The 27,477-nt window shown below is 31.8% G+C and overlaps 1 protein-coding gene and 1 long non-coding RNA gene across 2 annotated transcripts; both read left to right on the forward strand.

Annotated features, from left to right (window-relative positions):
• The first annotated feature begins 5,392 nt into the window (after positions 1-5,392).
• LOC139496358 (uncharacterized) lies at positions 5,393-9,664 on the forward strand. Its single transcript, XR_011657633.1, has 3 exons — positions 5,393-5,505; positions 6,996-7,109; positions 9,551-9,664. It is a non-coding gene; the product is annotated as an uncharacterized lncRNA (long non-coding RNA).
• A 3,848-nt stretch (positions 9,665-13,512) lies between these two features.
• LOC139496355 (neuronal cell adhesion molecule-like) lies at positions 13,513-27,199 on the forward strand. The gene is made up of 7 exons (XM_071284881.1): positions 13,513-13,643; positions 15,049-15,190; positions 18,366-18,514; positions 21,792-21,924; positions 24,547-24,665; positions 25,914-26,070; positions 27,136-27,199. The coding sequence occupies exons 1-7, from the start codon at positions 13,521-13,523 to the stop codon at positions 27,156-27,158; spliced, it is 846 nt and encodes a 281-aa protein (XP_071140982.1). The 5' UTR covers positions 13,513-13,520; the 3' UTR covers positions 27,159-27,199.
• Positions 27,200-27,477: the final 278 nt, after the last annotated feature.

A 27,477-nucleotide genomic window follows, 5' to 3' on the forward strand; every position in this document is an offset into this window, starting at 1 on the left:
AATGCGAAACGACATCAATGTTAACATTTGTAAAAAGTAATTCACATGTCGCTGCTGCACTGGTATATGACGGCATCGCCTAAATTTTTCGAGTATCGAGTTCTGTACATGATCTTTACAAAAATATTAGACAGTAAAATCAAAGGAATAATATACAAATACCGTGAAATTATACAAAACGTCTAGTTAGTAATATCAATGATATGTTATAACTTATAAGGACTCTAGATCCGTGACGATACTCTACACAACTAATGAATCGTCTTTACGCCGTAAATATGCATTCATATAAGTATTAATGAATATTGTGATAACATAATATAAATTCATCAATTAGATAATGATTATGTAACAAGCCAAGAGCATGTAGTGAGTGGTAGTGGGTTCATTCACGGGTAGTAAGGTCGTCATATCAAGGAGTGTTTAGTACAGTGATTTTGTCAAAATTTGGTTACGTTTGTCATGGATAAGTTATGTTACTTCCCAAAACAATTCCCTTAGTTCTTTTCAAATGAGCAAATAAAAATCAAATGTTATGTTTGAATCTATATTGTAAGTCAAACTATCTAAATTGAAATTGTTGTTCTTAAGAAATTAACGCAGGTTAACCAAAATATCCAAATTGTTATGGTTTGGTTAATTGTTAATAAATAAATTTGGTATATTTACTGTGTCTGATTGGTTCAAATTATTAGTTTGTTTTCAATATTGTCAATTTTTATGGCGACACGCCCACTCTGACGGTGTGAATTCATACGCCAACATGTGTGTTCGATTGTTATTGTTTATATAAATAATATAAAAAGTTCTTTGAGCCTTATTTTTGATAGAAATTTATTTATAATAAATGGCAATAATTTATTTAGATTTTATTTAACCACAAAACTAATTTTTGACTCTTCACATTTAAATAATCCGTTATGCAAACGAAAGTATTCATGAAAAGGCGATAGCTGTCCAGTTGCTTCATTGAAATTGCTGATTTTAAAAACTAATCGAGATGCTACTTCACTTTTCAATCACATTAATAAAAATGCGTTGTCGTCCAAAACTTCGAACATTTTACAACTATGGTACACTATCAAATCGGTCAAATCTTACCAATTCACTAGTTTGATGGCAGCTGTGTCGAAAAATGCATCCTGTTGTATAATGTACACAGCTCATTGTCTCCGGGCAACAGCGATCCAAGGAATGAGTGACGCTGGCTTCGAAATCCGACATATTATTTGTATGAGCTGTCACCGGAATGAGGCGTCTGTACGAAGCTACACGGGACTGTTCTACCCCCCAAAAGAAATCAATGAGTGACACACTTTCAACTCTATCCACAGGACGCGCACCTCCAAACGGGGATGCTAATGTTGATGGCTGTACAAAACAATCCTGCCAGTGACAGTGTGATCTTAATTTTGGCGGCTTGTGACACTCCAAACGTAAACACTATGAATGCCGCCTTATCGTCAAACTACTTCATGGCGTCTGTGTCTATTTCTAACTCAGCTTTCCATAACGGCACATGTCAAATCAATAATCCACAGTAAACTGTTGTTATTGGGAAAAGAATTTACCGGTCTCATAACATTTCAATGACGTGGCGGCCATGACAGTTCACTCATTCTTTTGTGTTTCCCTACGCCAACATGTGTTTTTTGTTATTGTTAATATAAGTAATGTAAAAAGTTCTTTGAAATTTATTTTTGATAGAAATAATTAATTTATAATGAATGGCAATAATTTATTTGAATTTATTGAACCATAAAATTAATTGGTTTAAATTAGCAATATCTTGAACGAATTCAAAAATCAGTGCCGATCTATTAAGTTTAAAAGAGTTGTGTCCCTTAGAAATATAATTCAATGGGACCTGCATTTTAAGTGCTGTCATTATATGGTACAATTCATATCCGAATTTTATGAAAGTTCATAGGTTGATATTAGCAATGTTTGGACTGATTTGAAAGTTAGTACCGAAATATTTTTTTTATCTGACTGTTACGTTTTGCAACTCTAATGCGGGGTTCACATATTGCCGATTATTGCTCCCGTTAGAGATCAGACAGCGATACAACACGAAAAGTTAAAAAGTCGGATTACTATCCTCAATTATCTGGAATTTCCTATCATTGTCTGAACGCAGTCGTTTAAGTTCGTAACAGATTCCTACGGATCGGGAAGGGTCCGAATAGTTCGGCGAAGCACCCCGACAGTTAGGTGCGTCCCGTAACATTCGGGGAAACTCAGCCGATTTTGTCTAGTCGGATTACAATCGTGCCTATGTCGTGACAGATTCTGCTGTATCGGATCAAAATCCTAACAATGTTCTGTGTATTCTGGACGGTATCCTGTGGAACGGGAATGATCTGGAGAAATTTTTCATTGCTGTTTTTCTGCCGATTGAGTCTGGATTGTATCCAGATCTTGTCGATTGCGAACCGTTTTTGCCGAAACAGTCCCGTTGTTAATACAAAATTCGTCAACGATACCCACGTCAGAGTTCCGACAATTACAGAATACAATACGACTGAGACCAGACAAAGCCGTTTGCAGCGCGATAGAGCGGACCGTGATAGGATTACGTTCCGACAGTACCTGTTCATCCCGAGTTTGCCGACAGTTTTCGAACTGATAACTTCCGTCAGCGTCGTTTAACTGTCTGGTCACTGTCTGATATATGTCGGATTACATTCGGTACAATCGGGACGAAGTCGTGACAGATGCGGTCGAATTTTACCAGGCGAAATATACAAATTGGCTTAGAAGCGGATTGAGAACGGAATTATCGGGATAAATTCGCTCGGAAACGGTTGAATATCGACGCTTCCTGAACAATATCTGATTATTGTCGTGATTAAATTATTTGTTTTACAAATTGTAATTAAAGTTTATGTTTCCATCCACGATTCCCAGGATCTTGATCAGACTTTTGACAAATTTTAATCGGGAATAGTCCTGTCAAGGACGGCAGTAAAATCGTGAATGTGTGACCCCAGCCTTAGAGGACGTCAGTAATCATTTATCTCGATAATCATCTCCGGCAGAGAGTCTATCTACTTAAAAATGATACAAAAACTCAATTATAAAATTAAACAAGCGGTATTGAGAAGACACCATACAGCCTTCAAACATTCAGGAAACAAAATGTTAACCTGCACAACTGTTTAAACTTATGTATTACGTAAACTGTAAGTGGAATTAATATGAAAAATTAATTGTATGTCAAAGAGTTCAGATGATAATATATGAAAAATCCCTGTCAGTTTAGTATTAAATACAATGTATGAAAAGATGTACATTATTAAATGTGAATAAAAAACATAATTGGAAATTCAATGATACACGTACTGTTGTGCTTAGTACAAGTGCATTTAAATTGCCTCAATTCGGACCCGACAATGCGAGAAATAACAGACATCAAGATGAATATTGGTAGCAGTATTCCGTCATGGAATAATTAAAAGAAACTTTTTAGATAAATGTTTTTTTTTATTAGTCGTTATTTGCTTGTAATATACTCACAAATTAGTTCTTTCTTAGGTGTTTTTGTTACCCATACTTTGCTCTGTATCAATCTGATCAGTCAAGTCCTTTTCATTTATTTTTCTTAGTTTGATGTGCTGTAACCACTGTGCTCAGATTAAGACAAGGGGCTGGTTTGAAGCCCGCATACATTCAAACTACGTGACATTGTATAAATGCTAGTCTCTGATGCACTGGCTGTCGTTTTTTCATGTATATCATATTTATTTTTGCTTATTGTTTTGAACATAAGTCAGGCTGTACGTTTTCTTATATGAATTGCTATATTTTTAATTTTGTCGCAGTCTTTAACTACATGCAAAAAGGTAGGCGTTTTGTTAATTGTTGAAGGCCGTACGGTGACCTTACATTTACGTAATTTGGTTTAGTTGTCTTATTGGAAATCATAATGTATCTACTAATTGTATATATATATGTACTTTCTTCGGTCATATTCTAATTCTGAATACACCAACTGTTAAAGAAATTTGCTGTAATTGAAGTCCATTAATATATTACTGTAGTGATCTCTTTATACGTACTTGTTCTATAATTATTGTAATTATAATGATACTATTTTAGCTTTACAGTAGAACACTTATTTTCTCGAGCGATATATTTTTGCGAGTAGAAGGTCATCATTTATATATAATTAAAAACCCAGATCTACTCGTCTGGGAACAAATCAACATACGAAAATAGCGAAACTGTATTGCCTCAAAATAGGATAAGATTAACACCCAAATAAGTATCAGCAAAAATTGTACATTATGTCTGTTTATTGCTATCGTAACACTTCCATCATTCACGACAGGAATCACATAACTGAGCCATGTCGAACATGAACTAAACCATGACACTAATGAACCAAACCATGACACTGAATATTTTCTGTAATCTTAAATTATGTGCAAATGAAATTTTTTTTTAGAAACAATTGACGGCAAATTTATACAATAACGAAATATGGGATGTAGCAGACAGTAAAGAAATAACTGTACTTTATGCATTGGAAACAAACAACAACATATACATTTTAACATACGCAAGCACTACTCTGTGTCAAATTATATCTATATGATGAAAATTGTAATGTACTAACATATTAGCAATACACGAAGATACTGACCTGCTTGAATCTATATTCAGAGGTTATTTAAGCAAAAAATCTAAATATTTATATTGTGTCATTAATTGTCAATAAATACTCTAAACACACCCATATCTAACATAACCAAACTATGACAAAATCACTGTACTAAACGCCCGTCGATATGACGACCTTACCACCCGTGTTATCGTTGTTTGTAAATTGATTATTCAAGATAAGACCGTTAATTTTCTAACTTTTGGAAGGCCGTACGGAGGCCTAAAAATGCAAATATTGTATGATAATAATTTATTTAACGATATAGATGAGTAAGCGTTGATCACAATAATTTTCTCCTCAAGATTTCAAACAAACAAAAATTAAAGCTTACGATTTGGCCATCATACAACGTCTAATTATATTTATATACACATTTATTAAACAAGAAAATGATGAGAACCGTTTTGTGGAAAAAAGTTACTCGATGTTAAACATACATGCTGATAGACAGAGGCAATTTTTATTTACATTTCCCAGAAAAATATGATAAATCAGTGATAACCTGTCAAACAGTGTAAAATCAAACATATCAAGGAAAAAAATAATTTTGAAATCATGATTAATTGCAACAATTTTATTTCCACAGATATAAATGAATGTTCCAGTAACCCTTGTCATAACGGCCCAATCAGTGATAACATGTGAAACATTGTAAAATCAAACATGTCAAGGAAAGAAAAATATTTTTGAAATCATGATTAATTGCAACAATTTTATTTCCACAGATATAAATGAATGTTCCAGTAACCCTTGTCATAACGGCACCTGCATTGACGAACTCAATAGTTATACATGTAGCTGTAGTGATGGTTTCACAGGAGCACAATGTGAAATAGGTATTCGATGTTTCAATTTTGTCATATTCTGGATCAGGTCATAATAATGGAATAAAATAACAATGCTGATGTGTAATACGTACATGAACAAGACAAATGGAGATGGTTGAGCATTCACAAGCATGCTTAACCCAGCCACTTTCTCAATGTGTCTATATCACATCTTGAGCCTGTAGTGAGTGGTTGTTGGTTCATAACGCCTATGTATTGTTCGTAAATTGTTTTGTAATAGACAAGGGCGTTAGTTTTCACATTATAATCGTTTAACATTTATCAACTTCTCGCCTTCTATAGGGGAATATCTGGTTATTGGATTTTCTCATTGTTGAATGGCCATACGGATGCCTATAAAAAGTAAAAACACAAAAATACTGAACTCCGAGGAAAATTCAAAAAGGAAAATCAAAAATCAAAAGGCAAAATCAAAAGTCCAAACACATCAAACGAATGGATAACAACTGTCATAATTGATAGCATCCTCTTCATTTGACATTTGGTGAATACTTGTCTCACTGGAAATCCTACCACATATGAAGTATATGAATTATAAGTCGTGCAGTGATACCACTTATACGTTTTTCTCGAAATAAAAATATTTGATATTGTTTTCTGATACATATACATGTGCTCACTTTTAACAAGATTATATATTTTCTGGATTAAGACGGTGCTACACAAACGATGTCAACACTTTCTAATATGCTCTTACACATCTTACACATCATTAGCGATGGAATGACATGCCGAAGGTCCAGTTAGAAAACCATCGCATGTACAGTTGATTTTATTGAATAAGGCAATACAAAAACACTCGCATATTTACAGCGTCTGTCAGTGTTTTCGTTTTAAAATATTAAAACAAAAAACAAAAATAGTAGTTGTTTGGCATTTTGGTTTTGATTATTTAAAGCAAAAGTGTTTATTTCATTTTTTGTTTTTGATGTCATGACAAACTACATCTGAATCAAAATTGTAATTATTTCTCATTTAAAGATGAACGATGTCGTCATTTTTGTTAATTCGAAATCAAATATACCAACGTATTTATATATAAGAAGATGTGGTATGAGTGCCAATGAGACAACCATCCAAGTCATAATTTGTAAAAGTAAACAATTATAGTTCAAAGTACGATCTTCAACATTGTGCCTTGGCTCACACCGAACAGTAAGCTATAAAGGGCCATCAAAAAATGACTAGACGTGTAAAACAATTTAAACGGGATAAACGATGGCAATTCGTCTTCATTACACCAATGTTATGAAAACAAAATAGACCGCCTGAGTTATGAATTTAATTAAAGTTATAAGAGAAAGAACATCTTCCAAACTATAACGTCTACTTAAATAGGTAGACACAAGATTCAATCCAATGTTTTAAATGGAGAAAACCCATAAACCGGTTAAGACCTATACAAATTATTCCAAATACACATCGTTTTCATTATTTTTGCAAATAAAATTGCAGTGATATTTTCGTTTCGTTTATAGATATTGATGAATGCAAGACACATCCATGTTATAATGGTGGAACATGTATCAATACCAAAGGATCATTTAATTGTTGTTGTAAACCTGGTTATTCGGGAGAATTGTGTCAAAATGGTATATTCTACAAAATTAATTTTAACAAAAGTCGTAAAAACAAATTATGTGTCTTAGGCTATTTTAAATCCGACTATAAAGAACCAAACTGATTTAAGCATCAAGATGGATTTTTAAGGTCCATAAAATATTAACACACAGATTTTTCAACAAACATTAATCATTCCAACGAGTATTTATTGTACACCTATTTTGGCTGACTCATTTTGTACTCTTGTGCTGGAGAATTCAAACATAACTTTTCGAATGAAAAACATCATCTGGAGAAGTCCTTTTTTCACTTTCAGGTGTATTGAAAATATCAATTAATGCTTGTGTAACATGTAATTCAATGATGTTTAAGATACTATAAACCCAAATAGTTCCATCAAATATCTTAATGTTCTTTTCGATATTGTAAAATGAACGTATGGCCAGCGCAGAAGTCAGTACGTTGGTATCGTCTAGATCCTGCATGTTCGGATTAAGCAGTAGGTCCATTTCAATTGTTTACGCATGATTTGGATTTTTAATTGGTTTTCCCCAAGAGGAGGTTGTTCTGTAAGAGTCATTTCGATTATTGTAGTTATTGCATCTTTCCTTATTTTGGTCTCAATCAATAGATACAATTTTAATTGCAGTAAATTATTTGAAAAAGTATTCCAACAATGATTCCAAAACAAAAAAATAGATTCGAATACTGTTCCAAAAAAGGAAGGTTATACACGTCATGTTACATAAAAGGCACCTCAAGTGTCTACGTTCTTCATGATGTAATTTTGTAATGATTAGATGTATATGTATGGTTTCTGTGTCATTTCAAAATTTGGTAGATAATTCCTTTATTTTCGTTTTATGATATCATTAAAACAGTACTATTTTCTTCGGTGTTGTTATGAAATATCATTGATCCTTCATTTCATGAAAATAAATATCTTAATCAATACAATATCAAACAAATAATTCAACTAAGAAAATCAAAATGGCAAATGAACAAAGCAAATACCTTAAAATGAAACAAGAATAAAGGAAATTACATCAGCGCAGACTCATAGATTTACATAAAAATTACTGTTGCAATATACTTACCACGTAAATCCACCTGCACCGTAAACTAATTTGAATCGTTATGCCGATTTCAATGTGTTGAAAATTGCAATTAAAAAATCACTACTGTTCTGATGCATAAGAAAAAGAATTAATGAATCAGAGATTGGGAAAAATGTATAAAATCAAAATCAAACCAAATTCCACAAATTAAATGTGTTTTTGCGCGATAAGTCAGTTCTAAACATGACTTCATACGAATGGAAAGCCAAAGATGAAAGTGTGAACCTTAAAAATGCAAACAATATTGCATTAAAATGAAATTTAAAATCTTTTTTCTTTTCTTTTCTATTGCATTATTCCATATTTCCTGATTTTTTTTTACATGTCAGATATTACATAAAAATATGTCAACTGTGTATTTGACAATAGCTTACGAGACACAAAATGTAAAACAATAATGGTATTTTTTTAAGGTTGTGAATGACAAGAATTAAACAGATTTTATTAGCGGTTATTTAGACATGATTCATGCAACTTATAGATTTAGAGATATTTAGAACTTTATCTCAAGGGAGTAAAATAGAATACGCTGCATACTTACCTTCACTTCAGTTTATTTTGTTCTATAAAAATCGATATAACTCATAGATTTGTTAAAAATTTACACATGCCGTTAGCGGTGGTATTTGTCAATTATGTCCCTCGCTAACGCTCAGTATTAAAGTCGAATTGCAATCAGATATTCAGATGTATTGAAACATAAAATGAAACAAAATAAAATATGAAAACATACTTTGACGTTTTTCAATGGATATAACATTAAAACATATTATTACTAACATGGTGTTTACTGACCCCGTATATATCGTTGTAGGTCACCAGCACACCGTGTCACGAATTTATCTTACCGACATTTGGTATTTAAAATAGCCGCCTATCAGAGTGATTAACACGTCTGCAATGCTTTGTTTTAACATGTTTTGAGGAACCTACTTAACTTTCTATATTTTTTTATATAAAACAAATACGCTAATAACAACGTTTTAGTTTTAAATTTGTTTTATTGTTGTTTTTTCGTCTTTATTATAAGTTTTTTTTTCGTCTGATGAAACCTTTCAGATTTATTTTTTTGTGTTGAAAGAAACAAACTCCCTTCTAATGCGTTTTGTTATTTGATTTTGCCATGTGATTATGGACTTTCCCAATTGATCTTCCTCTAACTTCAGTATTTTTGTGATTTTACTTTTTTCTAATCCCATATGGTTGCTAACCCTTTATGGAAACTAACCATGTATTTTTAGGGTAAAGGAAGTTGTAATATCATCACCATGCTTCTGCTGAGCATACTGTTATAAATGTTTCCCTACATATTACTGACATTAAACAAATTATATATTGTTTTTTGTATTTAGACACCAACGAATGTTTGAGCAACCCATGCCTTCACGGAGCAACATGCGCTAACTTGCTGGAAAAATTTGTTTGTATTTGTCGTCATGGATACACTGGAAGACTATGCGAATCTGGCAAGTACTCAGATATCACTATTCTAAACTTAAAAAAAACAATTTGTTAGATGACAAAAATAACTTATCCCTTTTGACATTAACATGAAAAAAGTACGTCGCAGATGTAAGAACAGCATAACCGTCGGAAAAGGATAAATTAGCAATTGAAAACAAACAATTATTTTTTTTTTCATTAAGTTTTGTAAAGAGTTTTCCTTGTGAAACAGAGCATTCGAATCCAACAGTCAAAAAGGACAATTATTGCTGTTCATATTATATTTAATCAATGTTAATCAGTAGTGAAAATAGATTTATCTTGAATAATCAAAGAACACATATTAATGATACAACGGTCAGTGTTTTTTTTTAAATAATCAATCAAACGACGATTGGACGAATTTTTTATGGGGTGAAGTAATTAACTGAGATTATTACCCAACACTATACCCCAAAAAATTCCTGTCGTTTAATTTTTCCTAATTTTTTTTTCATTGATAAACTAGGCCAACCTCAACATTTTGTAAAAATTTTAAAAGATTTGAACCATAGGTTTAAAAGATTTGGCAACTGAAATATAGCATCTTTTGCATACTAAAATCGGCCAAAATTAGAAGTTTCTGAAATATGGGTATGGGGTTAAATATGTTGAAATTTTTAAATTGACAATAGCATAGCTAATACTGATAGCTGAGGTAAATATTAGGTCACTGATACCCTTTTCTTGTAAGTTTTTTTATTCTAGATTTAAAATTTTGCCCGAAATTTAATAGGGGGTGTCATAATCACGCCCGAAAAGTGAATGCTGTGCTTCTAGTATTTGAAGAAGAATTTTTTTTTGGAAAAAAAATGTGTCGTTTAATTTTTTCAAAAAACTAAGAATTTGGAGTGCTATACAAGTCGGTTGTTTTTGCAATTTTTTTTTTAAATTTAACCGTTAGATTTTTATGATATATAAGTTTAAAGTACCCCCCCCCCCCTCAAATTGGTTCATTAAATGAAGACAAAATCTTTTCAAAAAGTACATAATGGTCATATTTTTTTTGCGTCTTTTGAACTAGGCCTTAGATACTTGGCACGTGGATGTATCATCACGGAGTTAAGTGTCTTGCATAATGATGACCTTATTGTGACCTCAAGGTCAACTTTATGTTGTTTTTTTCATGAAAAACACAATCATGTTGGCCATAACTTCTTCGCCCTTGACCTATGTCTTACATCTTTGGCTTGTGGATGTATCATCATGAGGTAGTGTGCCTTCTTAAAATTTTGACCTTCTTGTGACCTTGAAGGTTGACCCCAATGATGATAATTGTGTTTTTTTGTAAGAAACACTTGTACTGGCCATAACTTTTATGTAGTTATGAATTCATATTTATTTTAAAAAATCATATTCCACAAGCTTAAATCGACCTTACAACAATAAGACACATTTGATGACATGTCAATCCATTCTATGAACACGGAATACATAATGGACATGTTGTCTCATAAAATTGTTTGAAAAGGGAATGGTTTCTATTGAAGCGCGCACTGTACGTACTTAACTACTTAACAGACAGCAAGGTGAAAATTTCCTAGTAATCAAACAGTAGGAGAAGTTATGCCAAATATATACCAAAAATGGGACGGACGGAAGGACAGACGAACAGGGGTAAAACAATACAACCCCCTTTACATTCAGTTGAAGGGACAAAAAAAGGATGTAATTGATTTTTTTATTTGACACGTCAAAAAACCTATGATACATAGGGAAAAGCTTTAAAGTTGGCAGATGCTTTACATGAGCAAGATTTTCAATTTATTGGTCTACAGATTCAAAAATACAAAAATATACAATTCAAAACTTAAGAACAAAACTATTCGTGCAAAGAATGACGGCTCATGAGAGATGAAATATAGATAGATGACTGTGCAAAATCCTTATACTGTGAAATCAAGTTCATTAAACATAAAACTTTTTTAGTATTTCTGCAGAGGTTATGAAAATAAGATACAACCGGTTTTTAGTTAAAAGCACGGCAGTTACAAGTTTCACATTATTTTTTGGGCCCCTTTTTATTATAGAGAACGATTACTCTATTCAGTAATAATCTGGAATTGAGACTTGAGAAGAAAAAAAAATCACTTATCACTTGCAATATAACACCACACTTTCTTTTTTATATTTATTTCAAAATTTCATTTGATAAAAAAAAAATCGGAAAGGTACAAAAGCACAATAAAAGAAAAATAACAAATTTTGCTATCCCTTCGAAATTCATTGATAATGCAAAAATAACATGTTCTATTTATATCATACATGTGTAGTTTCAGTTTCAACCACGATTCTAAATATAGACTTTTTTTCCCTAAAATTGCGGACGGAATAGAAGACACCCGTTTATTTTCTACACTTAAAATAAATTGTCAGGATAAAATTTGAAAAAAGATACTAATATTTTTTTTATTCAGATGAATATGAAAGTGCATACATGTGTGTATTGTCTTGTGGACTGAATAGGATGTTTTTTTCTTCTTCTTGTCTTTTTTCCATGACAGGTTAATGCTCCACTGGTGGTTGATTATCCCCCTCGGTATATTTTTACTTTTTACATGAATATAAATCATATAATAAAATATTCAATTGCACTTCAAAAATATATGCCAGAAATTTTAGAATTATAAATTATTCATAACCTATTTAACATTACCTGATTACTACGTATATTAATTACTAAGCCCATATTTCATTAAAAACTACATGTATGGTTTTAAAAAAAAGTATTGTGGAGTCCATTCAGTTTTGATTTTAATCAATCTTGTACGAAGATCTACGAACAGAAGCATTGTATAATTGTCCATAGTTTATTTATTTATTTAGTTAACATTTTATTGTCAGATGCTTGGATGAAATTTGAAAAAAGGCATGAAAAGCATTTGAGCAAACAAAAACAGCAACAGTAATTTGGCATAACAAGCAGATTGCAATCTATGTAAACAAGTTCAGGATAAACTAATGAAAAGTGCAGGTCCCTAAAGAATGAAAAATTAAAATTCAGGACAATGATGTCAGATGATGGAGGGTAGGTAGAAGGGGTCCTGATCCCGAAATCCCGGTCTAAAAACATGAAATCCCGAGTTTAAATAAATTTAAATCCCGCTATTCCGAAGTTCGAAAAAAGAATTCCCTTATCCCGAAATCCCGAACTTAAAAAAAAAATTTCCTGGTGCAAATTCCCCCCTTTTCCAATGATTCAAAAAAATGCAGGAAAACATTTTTATTTCTAGACTTTTGACTTTTTGTATTTTATTTTATTTTATGTAAGACCTAGGCATTGGCAAGTAAAACACGAAAACAGTTATGGTCCTTTCTGTTTCCCTACTTTTCTAACTTCCTGGTTTTTTTTGTAATTTTTTTCACTCTGAAATTTCCCTTTTATGTCTCTTTGAAGATACATTTATTGAAAATAAGTAACTTTAAATGGATTAAAAGATTAAATGAATAACAATAGGTGTACAGCTGCTCTTAGCAATAATGTAAACATTCTGATCATGATCTTTTAAAAGCTTGCATATTGCACATGATTTTAAAACGTAGCAATGAATCGGACTATGAGTTAGAGTTATCTTATCTTAGGTGTTCTGTACCCCCTTAAGTCTGTTTAATTTATAAAGACACTTGTATCAAAACAATACACACATTATTTAAACAATCTACATCAAAAAGAAAACGATGAACCATTGACTATCCTATAAAATGTTCTATTTAGAGATAGTTTTCATTGGTTGTCTAAAGCGTAAAGAAAAAAACATCATAATGAATACTACTTTTTTGGTCCTAATAGATATATTAGAGTATAATTCCAATATCATTTGTATTCTAGTAACAACAAAAATGACGAGACCCCAGATCAACACACAGAAGAGTGTTACCTTAATGGTAGGATCTCAAATTGCTAGAATTCCATGTTTTGCAGAAGGCATTCCATTCCCAACGATTGTGTGGGAAGGATTAAATGTGAGCAGTCAAAAGTCTGGTTTCTTAAATCTTTTAGTAATATATGATATAATTAAATGGCGAGACAAGTATCGAAAGCAGGAAACCACAATACTTTTGTGATGTTTTTATAAAATTAATGCGAGTCTATGATTTAGTTGAATTTTGTGGACAATTCCCTTTAGTCACGTTTGTATCTACCTTTTAACTAAACTAAAACTCACAATCTATATGCCAATAGCATGACCTCTACTATTCCGTGATTTCATGATTAGTTAATCTCCAATTTTTGTATGTTATTCAAAAACGAAGGATGAATCGAGAATGCTGAGGACAGTATATGAAAACGTCCAAATGGAGAAACATAGAATACAAAACACAAGTTCGAAAACTAATAACAGAGCAAGTGACCTTCATTGTAAATTTATAAATGTAATTTACGATATGAAACAAACCAATTTTATTTATGTTTGTTTCTTTATTTTAACTTCGCTGGGATGCATTCACCTAACCGTTTTTGGTTAGAGAACACCCTTATAGCAAAAGTAATATTAAAAGCTGACGTTAACTTTTGTCGTCTTCCCAAGACGTTACTGTATGAGGTGCACATTATGTGAATAAAGGAAATCATCGGAAAGAAGAGGAGTAAAGTTGGTTCCAATGTTATTGCCGACTGTTTTTATTTTGACAATACGTCACGTCCTAAAAACATGTAGTATACTGTTGTTCGAAAGTCCTAAATTTTTTGTCAATAAAGAATTAAATGTATTAATTATGTCAGTTTTAAAGAGAAAGTTTTCTTTGATTTAGATTTGGTTTTCTACAAATTACAATTTATTCCTCCCTGACAAGATACTTGTTTTCACGTTACAACAATTATTGTTGTGAAACAAAGCAATATAATTGTGTTTAGTTCAAAAGTAGGGAGAAAACTGAAAACAAATTACATTACACGAAAGGAGTTAAAATTACATTTAAGATTTAATTAACTAGGCAATATGGGTTTCTATTAACGGCCTTGGATTTTTGTGCAAATGTTTTTGTCATATTTAGTGTTCTTGTTTTATTCTATTTGGTTCGATTCGTTTGCATGAATTAAGCGACTTCGTTTAGGATTTAGATGCTTTAAATTAAATGTAAATCTGCTAGGTTGTTATTTGTCACGTTTAGTCAACAAATATAAACTTATGATTGGGTTTACGGAAGACTCCGAAGTTTTAGATGAATGTCTTTATGAACATTGATTTGATTGTAATATAAGATTTTTCAAACAAAAAACACTACTGCGTGTTATGTGTTCAAGTGTTTACACATCTTAAGTAGATAATTGTTTAAACAATTGAAGTTCAAACTTTTGAAAGCTGACATCAAGATCAGAAAAATATGTATATAATCGGATGATTATAACCATTAAGATAAATTTTAGGAACAACTTCCATCTAATGCAAAACAAGTTGAAGATTTTCTGCAATTTACCAAAGTTATCCATGAAGATCAGGGTTTTTACGTCTGCAAAGCAACGAACGATGCTGGTGTTGACCTCGAAGTTGTGCAAATAATAGTTAAAGGTAACACTAACCTAAATAGACAAACATTAGAATCATAATGAAATAAAAAATAAAATCCAAAATGTAAATAGCTGAACGGTTAAACCTTTTTTTAATTTACTGGCCTATCATGTAGTTCTTGCAAATTGAAATAGTAAGTAAGTTAGTAAGTAGAGCATTTGTTATAGTGACTTGTGTAATTACAGTAGTGTGTCAATTAACATGGTTTAACATAATACATACATAAACACTCGACCCAATCGGTCTATAAGTCACCTAAATAATATTAAATATTAAAATTCATATCTGATTTGTGTCACGAGTTTGATAGTTAGTATCAATAATCAAATTGAATGTATCTAGTCATATGATATAATAATTACAATAGGATATATATTCATCAATAAATTATAGATTACGATAATTATTCAAACTTGTGCAAATACAACTTGACGTCGTTTCCTAATTGCGTCCACCAGATATTTAGCAGTTTTTCGTGAAAGTTGATTAAGATATGATAAAGTTTTTCGTCATTGTTCATTTTCAAGTAGTTGACATCTAATATAATGTCTTTGAAACGTTTATCTCTAAATTCAGTATAAAGCAAAAGGTCAAGAACAAAATGTGATTCGTCGTCAATGCTGTTTTTGATACAAAAATACAAAGGAGTGTGATTCCTGAACTTGTGTTCGACCTGTATAAATGCCCGGGTTAGAGATCAATTGGTCAAAATAACGGTTCTTTTAGAGAGAAAGAGACGAAAAAAAGTTTGAATCCTTCAAACATTAAGGGCGAGTGATTGGTTAGGGGGTTTAGAAAATGTTTCTGTTTGTTATTGACATAATTTAGTTCTTCAAATGTAAGTTAAACAAGAATGTGTCCCCAGTACACAAATGCCCCACTCGCACTATCATTTTCTATGTTCAGTGGACCGTGAAATTGGGATCAGAACTCTAATTTGACATTAAAATTAGAAAGATCATATAATAAGGAACATATATACTAAGTTTCAAGTTGATTGGACTTCAACTTCATCAAAAACTACCTCGACCAAAATCTTTAACCTGAAGCAGGACGAACGAACGAACGGACGGACGAACGAACGAACGGAGCCACAGACCAGAAAACATAATGCCCCTCTACTATCGTAGGTTGGGCATAAAAATAAAACAAAGGATATTTTTCAAAGGAATGAAAGGCGATAAATGATCGGTACCTTAAGAAAATCGTTCAATTAATTAAGAAATTAAACTTGCCCAAGTTTTGATGGAACAAAAATGAAGTTCTACAAAACGAAGGAATTGCAAAAATAGATTGTGTACCAAAAGGGAAAAATCAGGAATTACAAATAAGTCATCAAATGATATTAGATGAGTATTCGATCTACGATTAAAAAAGAAATCCCCGAAAATTATTTAAATTCAATATAATTGCTTTTATCTGAGCAACAGGGTTTCTGCTGGCGGTCGCCATTTTCGCATTTTGCGAAAAAATAATAATTATGGCGATTAAAATTCATCATTTGCGAAATAAATTGGCGAAAGAAACATAAACAACGATTTAATTTCGTCCATCTTGTTTGTTTATTTTTTTCGGATTTGTCGGACTTTACCTGATTATTGTGATGACGGATTACTGTTGTCTGTAGATATTGAAGAACGAAAATGCTACTCAATTAAGGTTGTCCCAACGTGGACGGAAAAAGAATACCAGAAGAAGAAGATTAGGCAATATTCGGAAGTCACCTTGAACTCGTTACTATTTTGACAGTAAATCAATAATCAGCTGATTGCAATTTTTATGTGTAGGCTACAAAGGACTAATTAATAAAGGTGTTGATTGTATTGTTCGACAAAATTTTTAAATGATATGGTTAAATAGTGTCCATCACATGTCACATAATGAATTGATTAACAACTTTGCAACGCCTGTGTTTGATTCAAACTTGATGATTATCTCGTTAACTTTTTTAAACGATGGTTTGGAAAGGAAAACTGACGAAAAATGTTCAAAAGCAAGAAAATTCTCCGACTTAAAAAAGTCTATCCTTCAACCTTGATATAGATAACTGATTTGATAGGGTACTTCATAAGTCGTTTTAAGTTCAAGCGATAGTTTTACCAAGAGTTTTACGTGTCAACATTTTCATTAATACGATGGCCATGGTCTGAGACTACTATACTTATAGAACTATCAGCGATGGTCCAGAAAAGAAAACTGTCGTTATAAAGAAATGTATTCAACAGGTTGGGAACAACTCCTCAAATGAGGTTAACCCTTCAATGTATTTAATGACTATCATTTCTTAGTACAAAAGGGTACATATTTTTATTATTTGAAGAAACTTTTCTCCAAACAAAACTGGTATCATAAGGTCAAGACATGTCCTCCAAGAATTTTGTAATATTCGTGGACTTATATCTTCCTTAATATTAAAAGTAAGACAAAAGTAGACCCTCCTTTTAGAAAAGTTGTTCATTTCCCCCTTTTAAGTTTATAAAAAAAAGTTTGTTTACCTTTCCAACTACAGCAGAGGGTGGGGGATAGAAAGAAGGAAAATCTTAAATGAAAAATTTATTTATGTTGCTTGGCGAAAAAAAAATATAAAGTGGCGAAAAATATATTTTTTGCCGAAAGGTGGCGAAAAAAATAATTGACCCAGGGGAAACCCTACTGAGCAATGTTTGATATTTTGTCATATAGATATTTAAATAGCTTATCAATATTTTTGTTTTTATTTTCTGGTATGTTTTTCTTACAAAAAGAATTCATATGTGAAATCTCAAAAAAATCTGTGGAGTATTAAAAAACGTACACTTCCCCTTCATCTACATTTTTTTATTAATGGGAGCGTAATTGAGTTTACTTTAAGTGTTGAGTATCCTACACCAATTCATATCATTGTGAGCACGGACTTCGACTTTTATCATATTGCATTGAACGCAAGTGTGACATTCACAGATATTATTTTGCACATTTATGGAAAAAAACAATCAGCCTCAGACTATCACGTTTGCGTATTTCAGTTGATTGAACATACCAGAAGTGTTTTATAAACTTATAAGTCGATAACAAATGATAATGCAATGACAAACATACATCTGTACATTGAACGTACTAACTTATTTTTCCGGTTTTTTTTAGATTTATCATACGTAAGATATGTATATTTAATATATTTTTTTACTGTTTACAGCAATACAACAGCCTACAACTCATGAACGCCATATTGCACCAACGATAAAAGCGCCTTCGTCAATCACTGCAAGATATTATTCTGAGGTCAACATTACATGTCAAATATCAGGATATCCTGAACCTAATGTAACGTGGAAGTTTAATCATGTATGTACTTCAACCGGATAGATTATATTTCATCGGGACTTTAAAAACGTTATAAAATAAGTTAGGTTCTATATGTAAGCCTAACTGCTAAACACCTTATCTAGATAAGGGGATCAACAGGTATGCACGTATCAGTTCTTCCATTTGTCCATTTCAATTGGTTACTCAAGAAAACTTTAATCATTTGAAACCAATATCAATACATCATGCTAAACAGGCCACGCTCTTTTCCGTACCTTTTTGCTTCTTTTTTCAACTTAATATTTTGAAGAAAACAATATTTTGATGACCTATATTCGAAAAACTGTCATTAGTTTATTTATATATGTAAAATCAACCCATAAAGGATTGAAAGATGTTAAAAGTACCGAATCCTAACTCTGATAAACACATAGTTATATTAACATTAACGTAGAATCGCTCAGGTAGAAATAAAATATTGTTTTCGTTCAATGTACGACAGGATGTATAAGGTGTCATACCACCAATTAAAAGTCCATATCTGTTCAACCAAATTTTGCAATTTTCACAGCTTTCTAAATATTTTACCTTAAGTTTAACTTCATAGAAACTAGGTATATCCTGAATTGTACAGGTGTCACCTTTCTGCATGCCAATTTTCAACATACATTCAAAATCATATTAGAAAGCAGAGAGCTTCCGAAAGGAGGTACCACTAAAAATAACCCCTGGTTTTCTGGAAATCTTAAATTAGTATACTATGGAGCGCATTAATCCTCAATTTTTAATGCAAACTCATAGACAGGTAAATTTTGGCTCAAAATGGTCTTAATATATTTCTCTTTCAACAAAACTTTCATTTCTGCAAATTTGTTGGTTATTTTAGGTGAACAATGACATCAAATGCACTTTTTTTTGTCCGAGTAGGCCTACTTTCACATACGTTCTAAATTTGAGGGAGTAATTGGTGGTATGACACCTATAAGTACAGAGTCTCGTCAAATGGATATCCACTTGTATTGTATTATTAAGATATAGGGAGATGTGGTAGGAGAACCAATGAGACAACCCTCCATCCAAGTCACAATTTATAAAATCAAACCATTATAGGTAAAGGTACGGTCTTTCAAACGGAGCCTAAGATCACACCGGACAGCAAGCTAAAAAGTTCTCAAGACATTATTAGGGTAAAACAATTCAAACGGTAACGACGGACTAATCTATATACAAAATCAACACTTAGGAACCATATAAACAGACGACAACCACTGAACATCAGATTCCCGACTTAGAACATATTCAAACAAGTAACAAAACATGAACGAATGATTGAAGTAAAAGTAAAAAACCGATGTGAAATGTTAAACAATTTAAGAAAAGCAAACTATGAAAAGAATTACGTCATATTATACATAGGTAAATGAAAATATTTTGTTTTTGTTTTTGTTTTTAAGCATACCCTTTCTTCTGTCCATATAATCTTTCGTTTACAAAATGGTTTAGGAATGCAAAGAATTCTCTTGTATGTCAATAAAACTAATCTTAAACTTGGTATATGTGGGGTGAATATCAACAATAAAACTGTACAATTGTTCTTCTTGTACATGTGCCGGAACAGTATTTAGGGAGAAAGGAAATACGTTGGATATTCAGAGTACGACGAAGTGACCATTTTAATAATTCCAAACAATCAAAGCTGGTATATAGACCAGATACATAACAAGAAAAGCATTACAAAAAGTATCAACAGGTCAAATCAACAAGAAAATACGATTTTAGAGTACTCGTAGTTTCTGACAGCTAGTTAAAAGCCAAAAACATTAATAATACAAAATCATGCATCATATACTAAAATCAACTAAAACATATCCCAGGGATTTTTTTATTTTGACGTCAGGGACAACCAAAGATGACATGATTTGTACTAGGCCACAAATAAATATACCGACAGGGAGTAAGATGTTTAGGAGTTTACTTCTTTATATATAAAAATGAATAAGTGTGTATTTCTATACATCCCGTTGAATAGAATACACATTTTGCTATGTTTTAATTTGCTTAGGACAAAATCAATATTAGTGCCAAAGTAAACTATATTCAAAGATATGATAACAACATTGGTAAGATAACCCTTACTAATAAGTGTGTTTAAAGGATCGTTCAATTAGTTTACATTGATCACATAGTGATTTCCGCGCTTCAAGTAAGAACAATACTACCGTAAAATTTAGGATGTGAAATACCATTTTTTGTAAGGTACAGCCAACGTTACTTTGAATCTATGAAAGAGTTTATTAAAGGTTTTAAGTAATTTATGATAACAAAATCCCCGACTTAATAATTTACCAGTGATGCATTGATTACGTTCGTTAAAATCTTTGACCTCACTACACAAACGGGCATACAATGTATCGAACGAGTTGGAATAGATTCACACCGAATGATGGAGCTAAAGGAACATCGTCGTCTAAAAAAATGAAAAAAATAAATAGGGAATGAATATCTAGGAGAAAATTTAAAGCTTCAATCATATCCTCACATTTCCAGTACGTGTATCTAACATCTTTTATTTTTCGTTATAGAAAAAGGCTTAAAACGAGTTACAGCAAATAAATTTGCAATGATATTTTTCAAAAGACGATTCTTTTAGATTATGTGCATTGAGTGTAGAGAGTAGAAAAATAATATTTGTATTTTTATCCATCTGATGAGTCGAGCCTTTTTCAACTGATTTTTATTTCATTCTCATGTTGTACTGTTATACCATTGTTCCAGGTTTGGGGATGGTTTGGAATTCCGCTAACATGTTTAACACCGCAAAATTCTTTATGTATGTACCTGTCAGAAGTCATAAGCCTGTAATTTCGAGGTTGTCGTTTTTTATGATAACATATATGTTTTTTGTTCATTTTGTTTACACCAATAAAGTGTGAATTGTTTCACATGGTCATTTCGGGTCCTTTAATAGATGACTATGTGGTATGGGCGTTGCTTTGTTGAAGACCGTACGTTGACCTATAGTTGTTAATTTATTTGTCATTTTGGTCTCTTGTGGAGTGTTGTTTCATAGACAATCATAGCCCTTTTCTTTTTTTATATCACAAAAACAGTGTTTACAGTAAAAGTATAAAGGCATACATCAAATTTAACAACCTCATTTAAGGAACACGAACCGTGCTGGTATCACTGGTGAATATTATCTTGCAGTGCGTCGTGTTTACTTGTTTAGATCTTATCAAATCAAACAGAAGCAAAACAGGCATGAAAATTAGTTATTAATGTGTTTTAACACGTTTAATGTGACGTTCTATTTCAGAACAAGATTTCAGAACATGGAACCACTATAATGATACCACAAGTTTCAAATTCTTCACGTGGTATCTATTCTTGTGTGGCTGAAAATGACGCTGGTGTTAGTGAAGCACATATCCATGTGTACCTATCAGGAGGTAGCATAACATGTGTATAAATATATATAGGAAGATGTGGTATCAGTTTCAATATATTTCTGTCATCAAATCCGTACTTGGGTGCATGGAGAGTATTAACAATATTTTGATAATATGATTAAGTAATTTAGAGTCGTTTACATATCTTTAGATTGAACTTATGTAAATAAAGACAATGCAATTTCCCATTGGAATTCTCTTTTCGGTTAAAACCGTTCCATTTGTATTTTGAAGTGTCGTAAAATGTTATAACATAGAAGGGAAAGTTGATATGCACTATTATTTTTTTCAAAGGTCAAAACATAGGGCTGTGCGTCATACTTTCAACATTAAAAAGTTAAATACCAAAAATAGCGAACTTTGAAGAAAATTCAAAATGAAAACTAAAAGTCATCAAATGTCAAAATCAAGAGCTCAAACACATCAGACGAATTGATAACAACTATCCTATTCCTGACTTGGTACTGCTATTTTGGTATGTAAACAATGGTGGATTGAATCTGGTTTTATAGCTAGCGAAACCTCTTTTTTTATGAGTTGTATACGATCCAATTGCATTGATAACGATGTGTTAACAAAACACATGGACTCAAGGTAAAAATATCTACAATAGGGGTACAGCAGTCATCATTGTATTATGATCTTAATCACTTTAAAATAAAAACAACACATATAAACATTTGACAAAGAAACACAAAAAATGCATATATACAAAGCACACTACCAAAAACGAAATACAAGAATACAAAAATATCAGACATTCTAAGAGTTCAAACCAAAATTATGTACTATCTTACACTTTGGGTTTTCGTCCAAATACAATTTACGCCGCTACAATGTGTAACTATACTGTTAACATTTTCTAGTTATGTCTCTTTACGAAGAAACAATGAGATCACATCTGCGAACCAGTACGTAAAACCAACAAAATATCTATGAATATTGTACAAGAATCGTCGAGTGGTTTGTAACCTTCGCTGTATTTGGCAAAACTTTTAAGAACTTTGGTCCTAAATGCTCTTCATCTTCGTACTTTATTTGGCCTTTTTAACTCTTTTGGATTCGAGCGTCACTTATGAGTCTTTTGTAAACGAAACGTGCGTCTGGCGTAAATGTAAAATTTTATCCTGGTATCTATGATTAGTTTATTGTTAAACAGTCAGGATTCTACTTCGTCAAAATAATTTCCCCATTACGTCAGTTCATTTTCACAATCGTAGAAATGGAAGCCATTGTAGGGATGACGTGCTGCCAATTTTGCTCTTGAAAACCGATAAATTTATCCACATAGCACCATTACGATCCTTATATATTATTTGTATTTTAAAAAAGCATTAGTTAATGATCTTGTCTACATTGATTCAACTTAAAACTGTCGTCTGATCGGTTGTCAGGTGGAATTTTCGAAAAATTTTAAACATTTAAAAAAATTCTAATTAAATATTTCGTGGAAGGGCATACTAAAAATGTTTAGTGGTTGAAGATTATAAACCCAAGTTATCACACACACAAAAATATTTTTTTTCGAAGATATGCATTTTCATCATCCAACTTAAAAGACTGAACACAACTACTCTGTTTTTGTGATTTATTAGATAGGTATTTCACTTGACCCATATATTTCATCTTTTCGAACTGTGATTTGTTTTATGTTATAAAGTCAACCTGTAGCTTTGATATATAAAAATGATTGTATTCTAGATGATATATCAAATACTCTTGCTTTGTACGTTTAAAAAAGAAAATAAACACCTCAAACACACCCTAACATAAAAAGGTGCACTCAATTTTCTCTTTTCGATACAATTGTTACCTATTTTTTGGAATTTTCTCTTGAGTCACATAATGGTAGGGCAGACACTAAAATTACTAAACTAAAAGATTGATTTATTCGCCGTCCGTGGTTAAAAAAGATTAAAATCGGAGGTTATACATTTTCGACATCCAACTTGATAGGTACCCATGTCGTCTATTTGATATATAATTGTTCTGCATTACTATTTAATAGATAAATTGAAAACTTATGCAAATGGGTTTTTTAAAATAACAGACTTCGTAATTTAGAAGAAAATTGTCGTTTTATTTGTTTCTATTAACTTTTAAAAAAAATGTTACTGAAGTAGATTTTACAGTAAGCATTTATCGCCTTCTCTAAAAACAAAAAAAAAGCTTCGATTCTTTTGTTCTATTTCAACTGGGTTTCCGCCTGTAAACATTGGTATTTACATCTACAAAGTGCAACCTTGATTAATTGATTTTGTTGTTAAAACTATATGTTGTGTGTTATTTTCGTGTTGTGAACTCCAATTTGCAGAAACAGTCGAATTAGTCTTCAACACAGCGAGGAAATTGTGCAATCGTAAACGTGCTTCGGCTGGTTCTTTTACCCGAACTGAATGTGTACTATCACATCGAAATTTGGCGTTACACTCAACTCAGAAATATATAACACTAATATGTAAATTCTCTGCATCCAACAAACATTTGACGAATCTGGTATTGTAACGTTTAACTTTAACCTAACGTTTGGTGTGTATACAGTATGAACGCTTGGTTTCTTTTTTCCAGTATACAGTGGGCAGTACAAATGCAGTATGTCAAATTTATATATATGTATTTCAGATAAACCTAAGATAGTAACTCCTCCATTATCAGTAGTTGTAATAGCAGGACAACCTTACAACATGACTTGTATCGCTACAGGGTTACCATATCCCACATTAACTTGGACATTTTCATCGGTAATTCAAGTTTCTTTTTCTTCATTTTTGTCAATCTACTCAATACATTACAGATACACACACCTACAATGACATCTATGTATATTTATATGTTTTGTAAAATTACTGATCTAACTGTGTTGGTTAAATTTCAGACACAGTATAAATGTATGTAACTTAAAATGTGTGTATGATAAAAGCAGGAAAACGGTAAAAGAATTTCAAAATATAAAGACTTTTTTAAAATATGCACATGATATAAACAGGTTTGTTATTTTGCCGAAAAATAAGTTTATATAAATTATCAACCCAGCGAATCTGGTTATCTTCTAAAAGAGGGACGAAAGATACCAAAGGGACAGTGAAACTCATAAATCTAAAATAAACTGACAACGCCATGGCGGAAAATTAAAAAGACAAACAGAAAAACAAAAGTACACATGACTAAACTGAACAGAAGTCAGGAACTAGCAAGATGATAAATAAAAGCAAAAGTAGTATACCGCTGTTAGAAATTCATAAATGAATAGATAAAAAAACATATCCGGGTTACAAACTAAAACTTAGATTAATACATCAAAAATAAGAGGAGAACAACGACGCAACAGAAACACAACATTTAAATGTAACATGTGTAACACACACCGAAACGAACTATAATATAACATGTATAACAATGGCCATTTTTCTGATTTGGTTCAGAGCATTTTAAGAAAAAAAATGGTGGGTTGAACCTGGTTTTATGGAAATGTTAAATGTAACATTAAAATGACACGACTACAATACAAATAAATGGGATAACAAATAGGACAGAGAAAAACACGAATAATAGCGAACAAATGGTACCAGATTTAAAATTCAATACGCCATATACGGGAGTTTCGTCCACACAAGACTAACCAGTGACGCTCAGATAAAAAAAAGTTCGAAAGCCAAAATCAGTACAAAGTTGAAAAATATTGAGGACCAAAAGTTCTTAAAAAAAATGTGTCTTATACGGGTAAGATAAAACACAGGCAGGAAATGAAAAACAAATTGTCATTGACACTGACGAAGGCCATTGGTTGAGCTGAAATATTTGTCAATAGGATAAAACGCCGTGTTTTAGTGATTTAATTTTTTTAATCAAAAACATCACCTTACCTTTTGCTGTTTTCTGTATTTGAATGCCCAACATTACCTTGTATTGACACAATATTATGATACATGATCTGCTGATATCAATGTACGTCCACCATCTTGTCCTACAAAATCACATCTCTTTTATAGTTCTTACATCAAGCCCAGCCTCTACCTGTCCACAACACTACCACAGATGGTACTGTTATAACATTAACTGATCCAAAAGAAGCCGGAATACTCACATGTACAGCAACAAATGAATTCGGGATAGACCAGGAAGCATCAAACATTATTGTTCGTAAATGTACGTAATCGAATATACCTTAAGTAATGCTTTGAGGAGAGAAAACAATATTGATACAATCTGAAAATAAAAGAGAAAACATCATACCTCATACTTCATTAGAATGGCTCTTAAGGTGGTAGGTTTGGCATATGGGTTAACTCTTATACATGTATTGAAAGTCAATAATGCGTTTTGATATAGCAGCATTTTTTTAACACTGGTTACGCATATATGTTGTTTACATTTTCCTGCTTTGCAATTGGCTGTGAGAATGATGCAAACAGATACAGTAAACTGTACATGTTAGACACAAACATTTAATCAAGGAACTTCTGATTTTAAGGATCAATAAGCAAAAGCTTAAGAATTACCACACATTCATGAAATATTTAATAATAAAAAAAACAATGTCATGAGGAGTACTTGAACGTCTATACTGATTAAAGTGTCTAGTGGCATCATTTAGAAAAACAATCTGAGAAGGTTTGGGAAATTCGATTTGTACAATTGGATTAAATAATGAATTCATATGGTTTTAGTGCTACGCCATTGATACAGAGTTTGTTGTTAACTATATTTCTTTGTTTTTTTCAAATATAAAGAGCGCTACTATAGAAGGCATGATCTGTTAAAAGTAAAATCACAAAAATACTCAACTCCGAGAAAAATTCAGAAACGGAAAGTCCCTAATCAAATGGCAAAATCAAATGATAAAACACATCAAACGAATGGACAACAACTGTCATATTCCTAACTTGAAACAAGCATTTTAAAATGTAGAATCCAAGTACATGCTTATGATAATAGATGGTCTACATTAGCAGGAAGATAGTACTTAGATAGTAAGAGACTTTCATAACAATGAATTCTAATAGCGTCTGTTATTAATGACATTGACAATTTGAAGTCTGGGACAGAAAACAAACATTACATAATTGTGATTTGTAAATTCGTCCCTAAAGTACTCGTCCCATACTGAATATTACTATAAACGTGGTCGCAATTATTATTGGGACAGTACAATTTTGATTTATGCATATAAAAATAATGCAATAATATCGATATTTTTTCTTTCTTTTATAGCTGTTCCTGATCCATTTGGTTAACTATTTGTCGATATCCCAGTGTAATAAATGATCCATGTATTTTTATTTTTTCTCAAACTATGGATCGTAAAAGCTAATTTATAAATTAATTTTCATTGCCCCGAAACGAACTTTTCGGTGCCATGTAGTTTAACCTTTGTCTGTCATTCTGTCATTCCGCAACTAACAATTATACGGACTTTTTTCTAAGACCTTCAGATATTGGGCTAATTTTGGTATGCAAGTTAACCATGATGAGTTCCAGATCAAGTTTAAGTTTCGTTTTGCTCCGCTAATTTTTGTCGAAAGTACGGGCTTTGGACTTTGAAACATTGTTAAA

The sequence above is a fragment of the Mytilus edulis genome, chromosome 11 (genome assembly GCF_963676685.1).
Source record: "Mytilus edulis chromosome 11, xbMytEdul2.2, whole genome shotgun sequence".
In the NCBI taxonomy this organism is placed as follows: domain Eukaryota; kingdom Metazoa; phylum Mollusca; class Bivalvia; order Mytilida; family Mytilidae; genus Mytilus; species Mytilus edulis.

What these genes read in the sequence shown, in the direction of transcription:
- LOC139496355 (XM_071284881.1), top strand. Translation starts at nt 13,521, where the DNA reads ATGACGAGACCCCAGATCAACACACAGAAGAGTGTTACCTTAATGGTA. An exon ending in TAACGTGGAAGTTTAATCAT is followed by an intron (nt 18,515 to 21,791) that starts GTATGTACTTCA and finishes GTTCTATTTCAG; the next exon opens with AACAAGATTTCAGAACATGG. An exon ending in CCATGTGTACCTATCAGGAG is followed by an intron (nt 21,925 to 24,546) that starts GTAGCATAACAT and finishes TATGTATTTCAG; the next exon opens with ATAAACCTAAGATAGTAACT.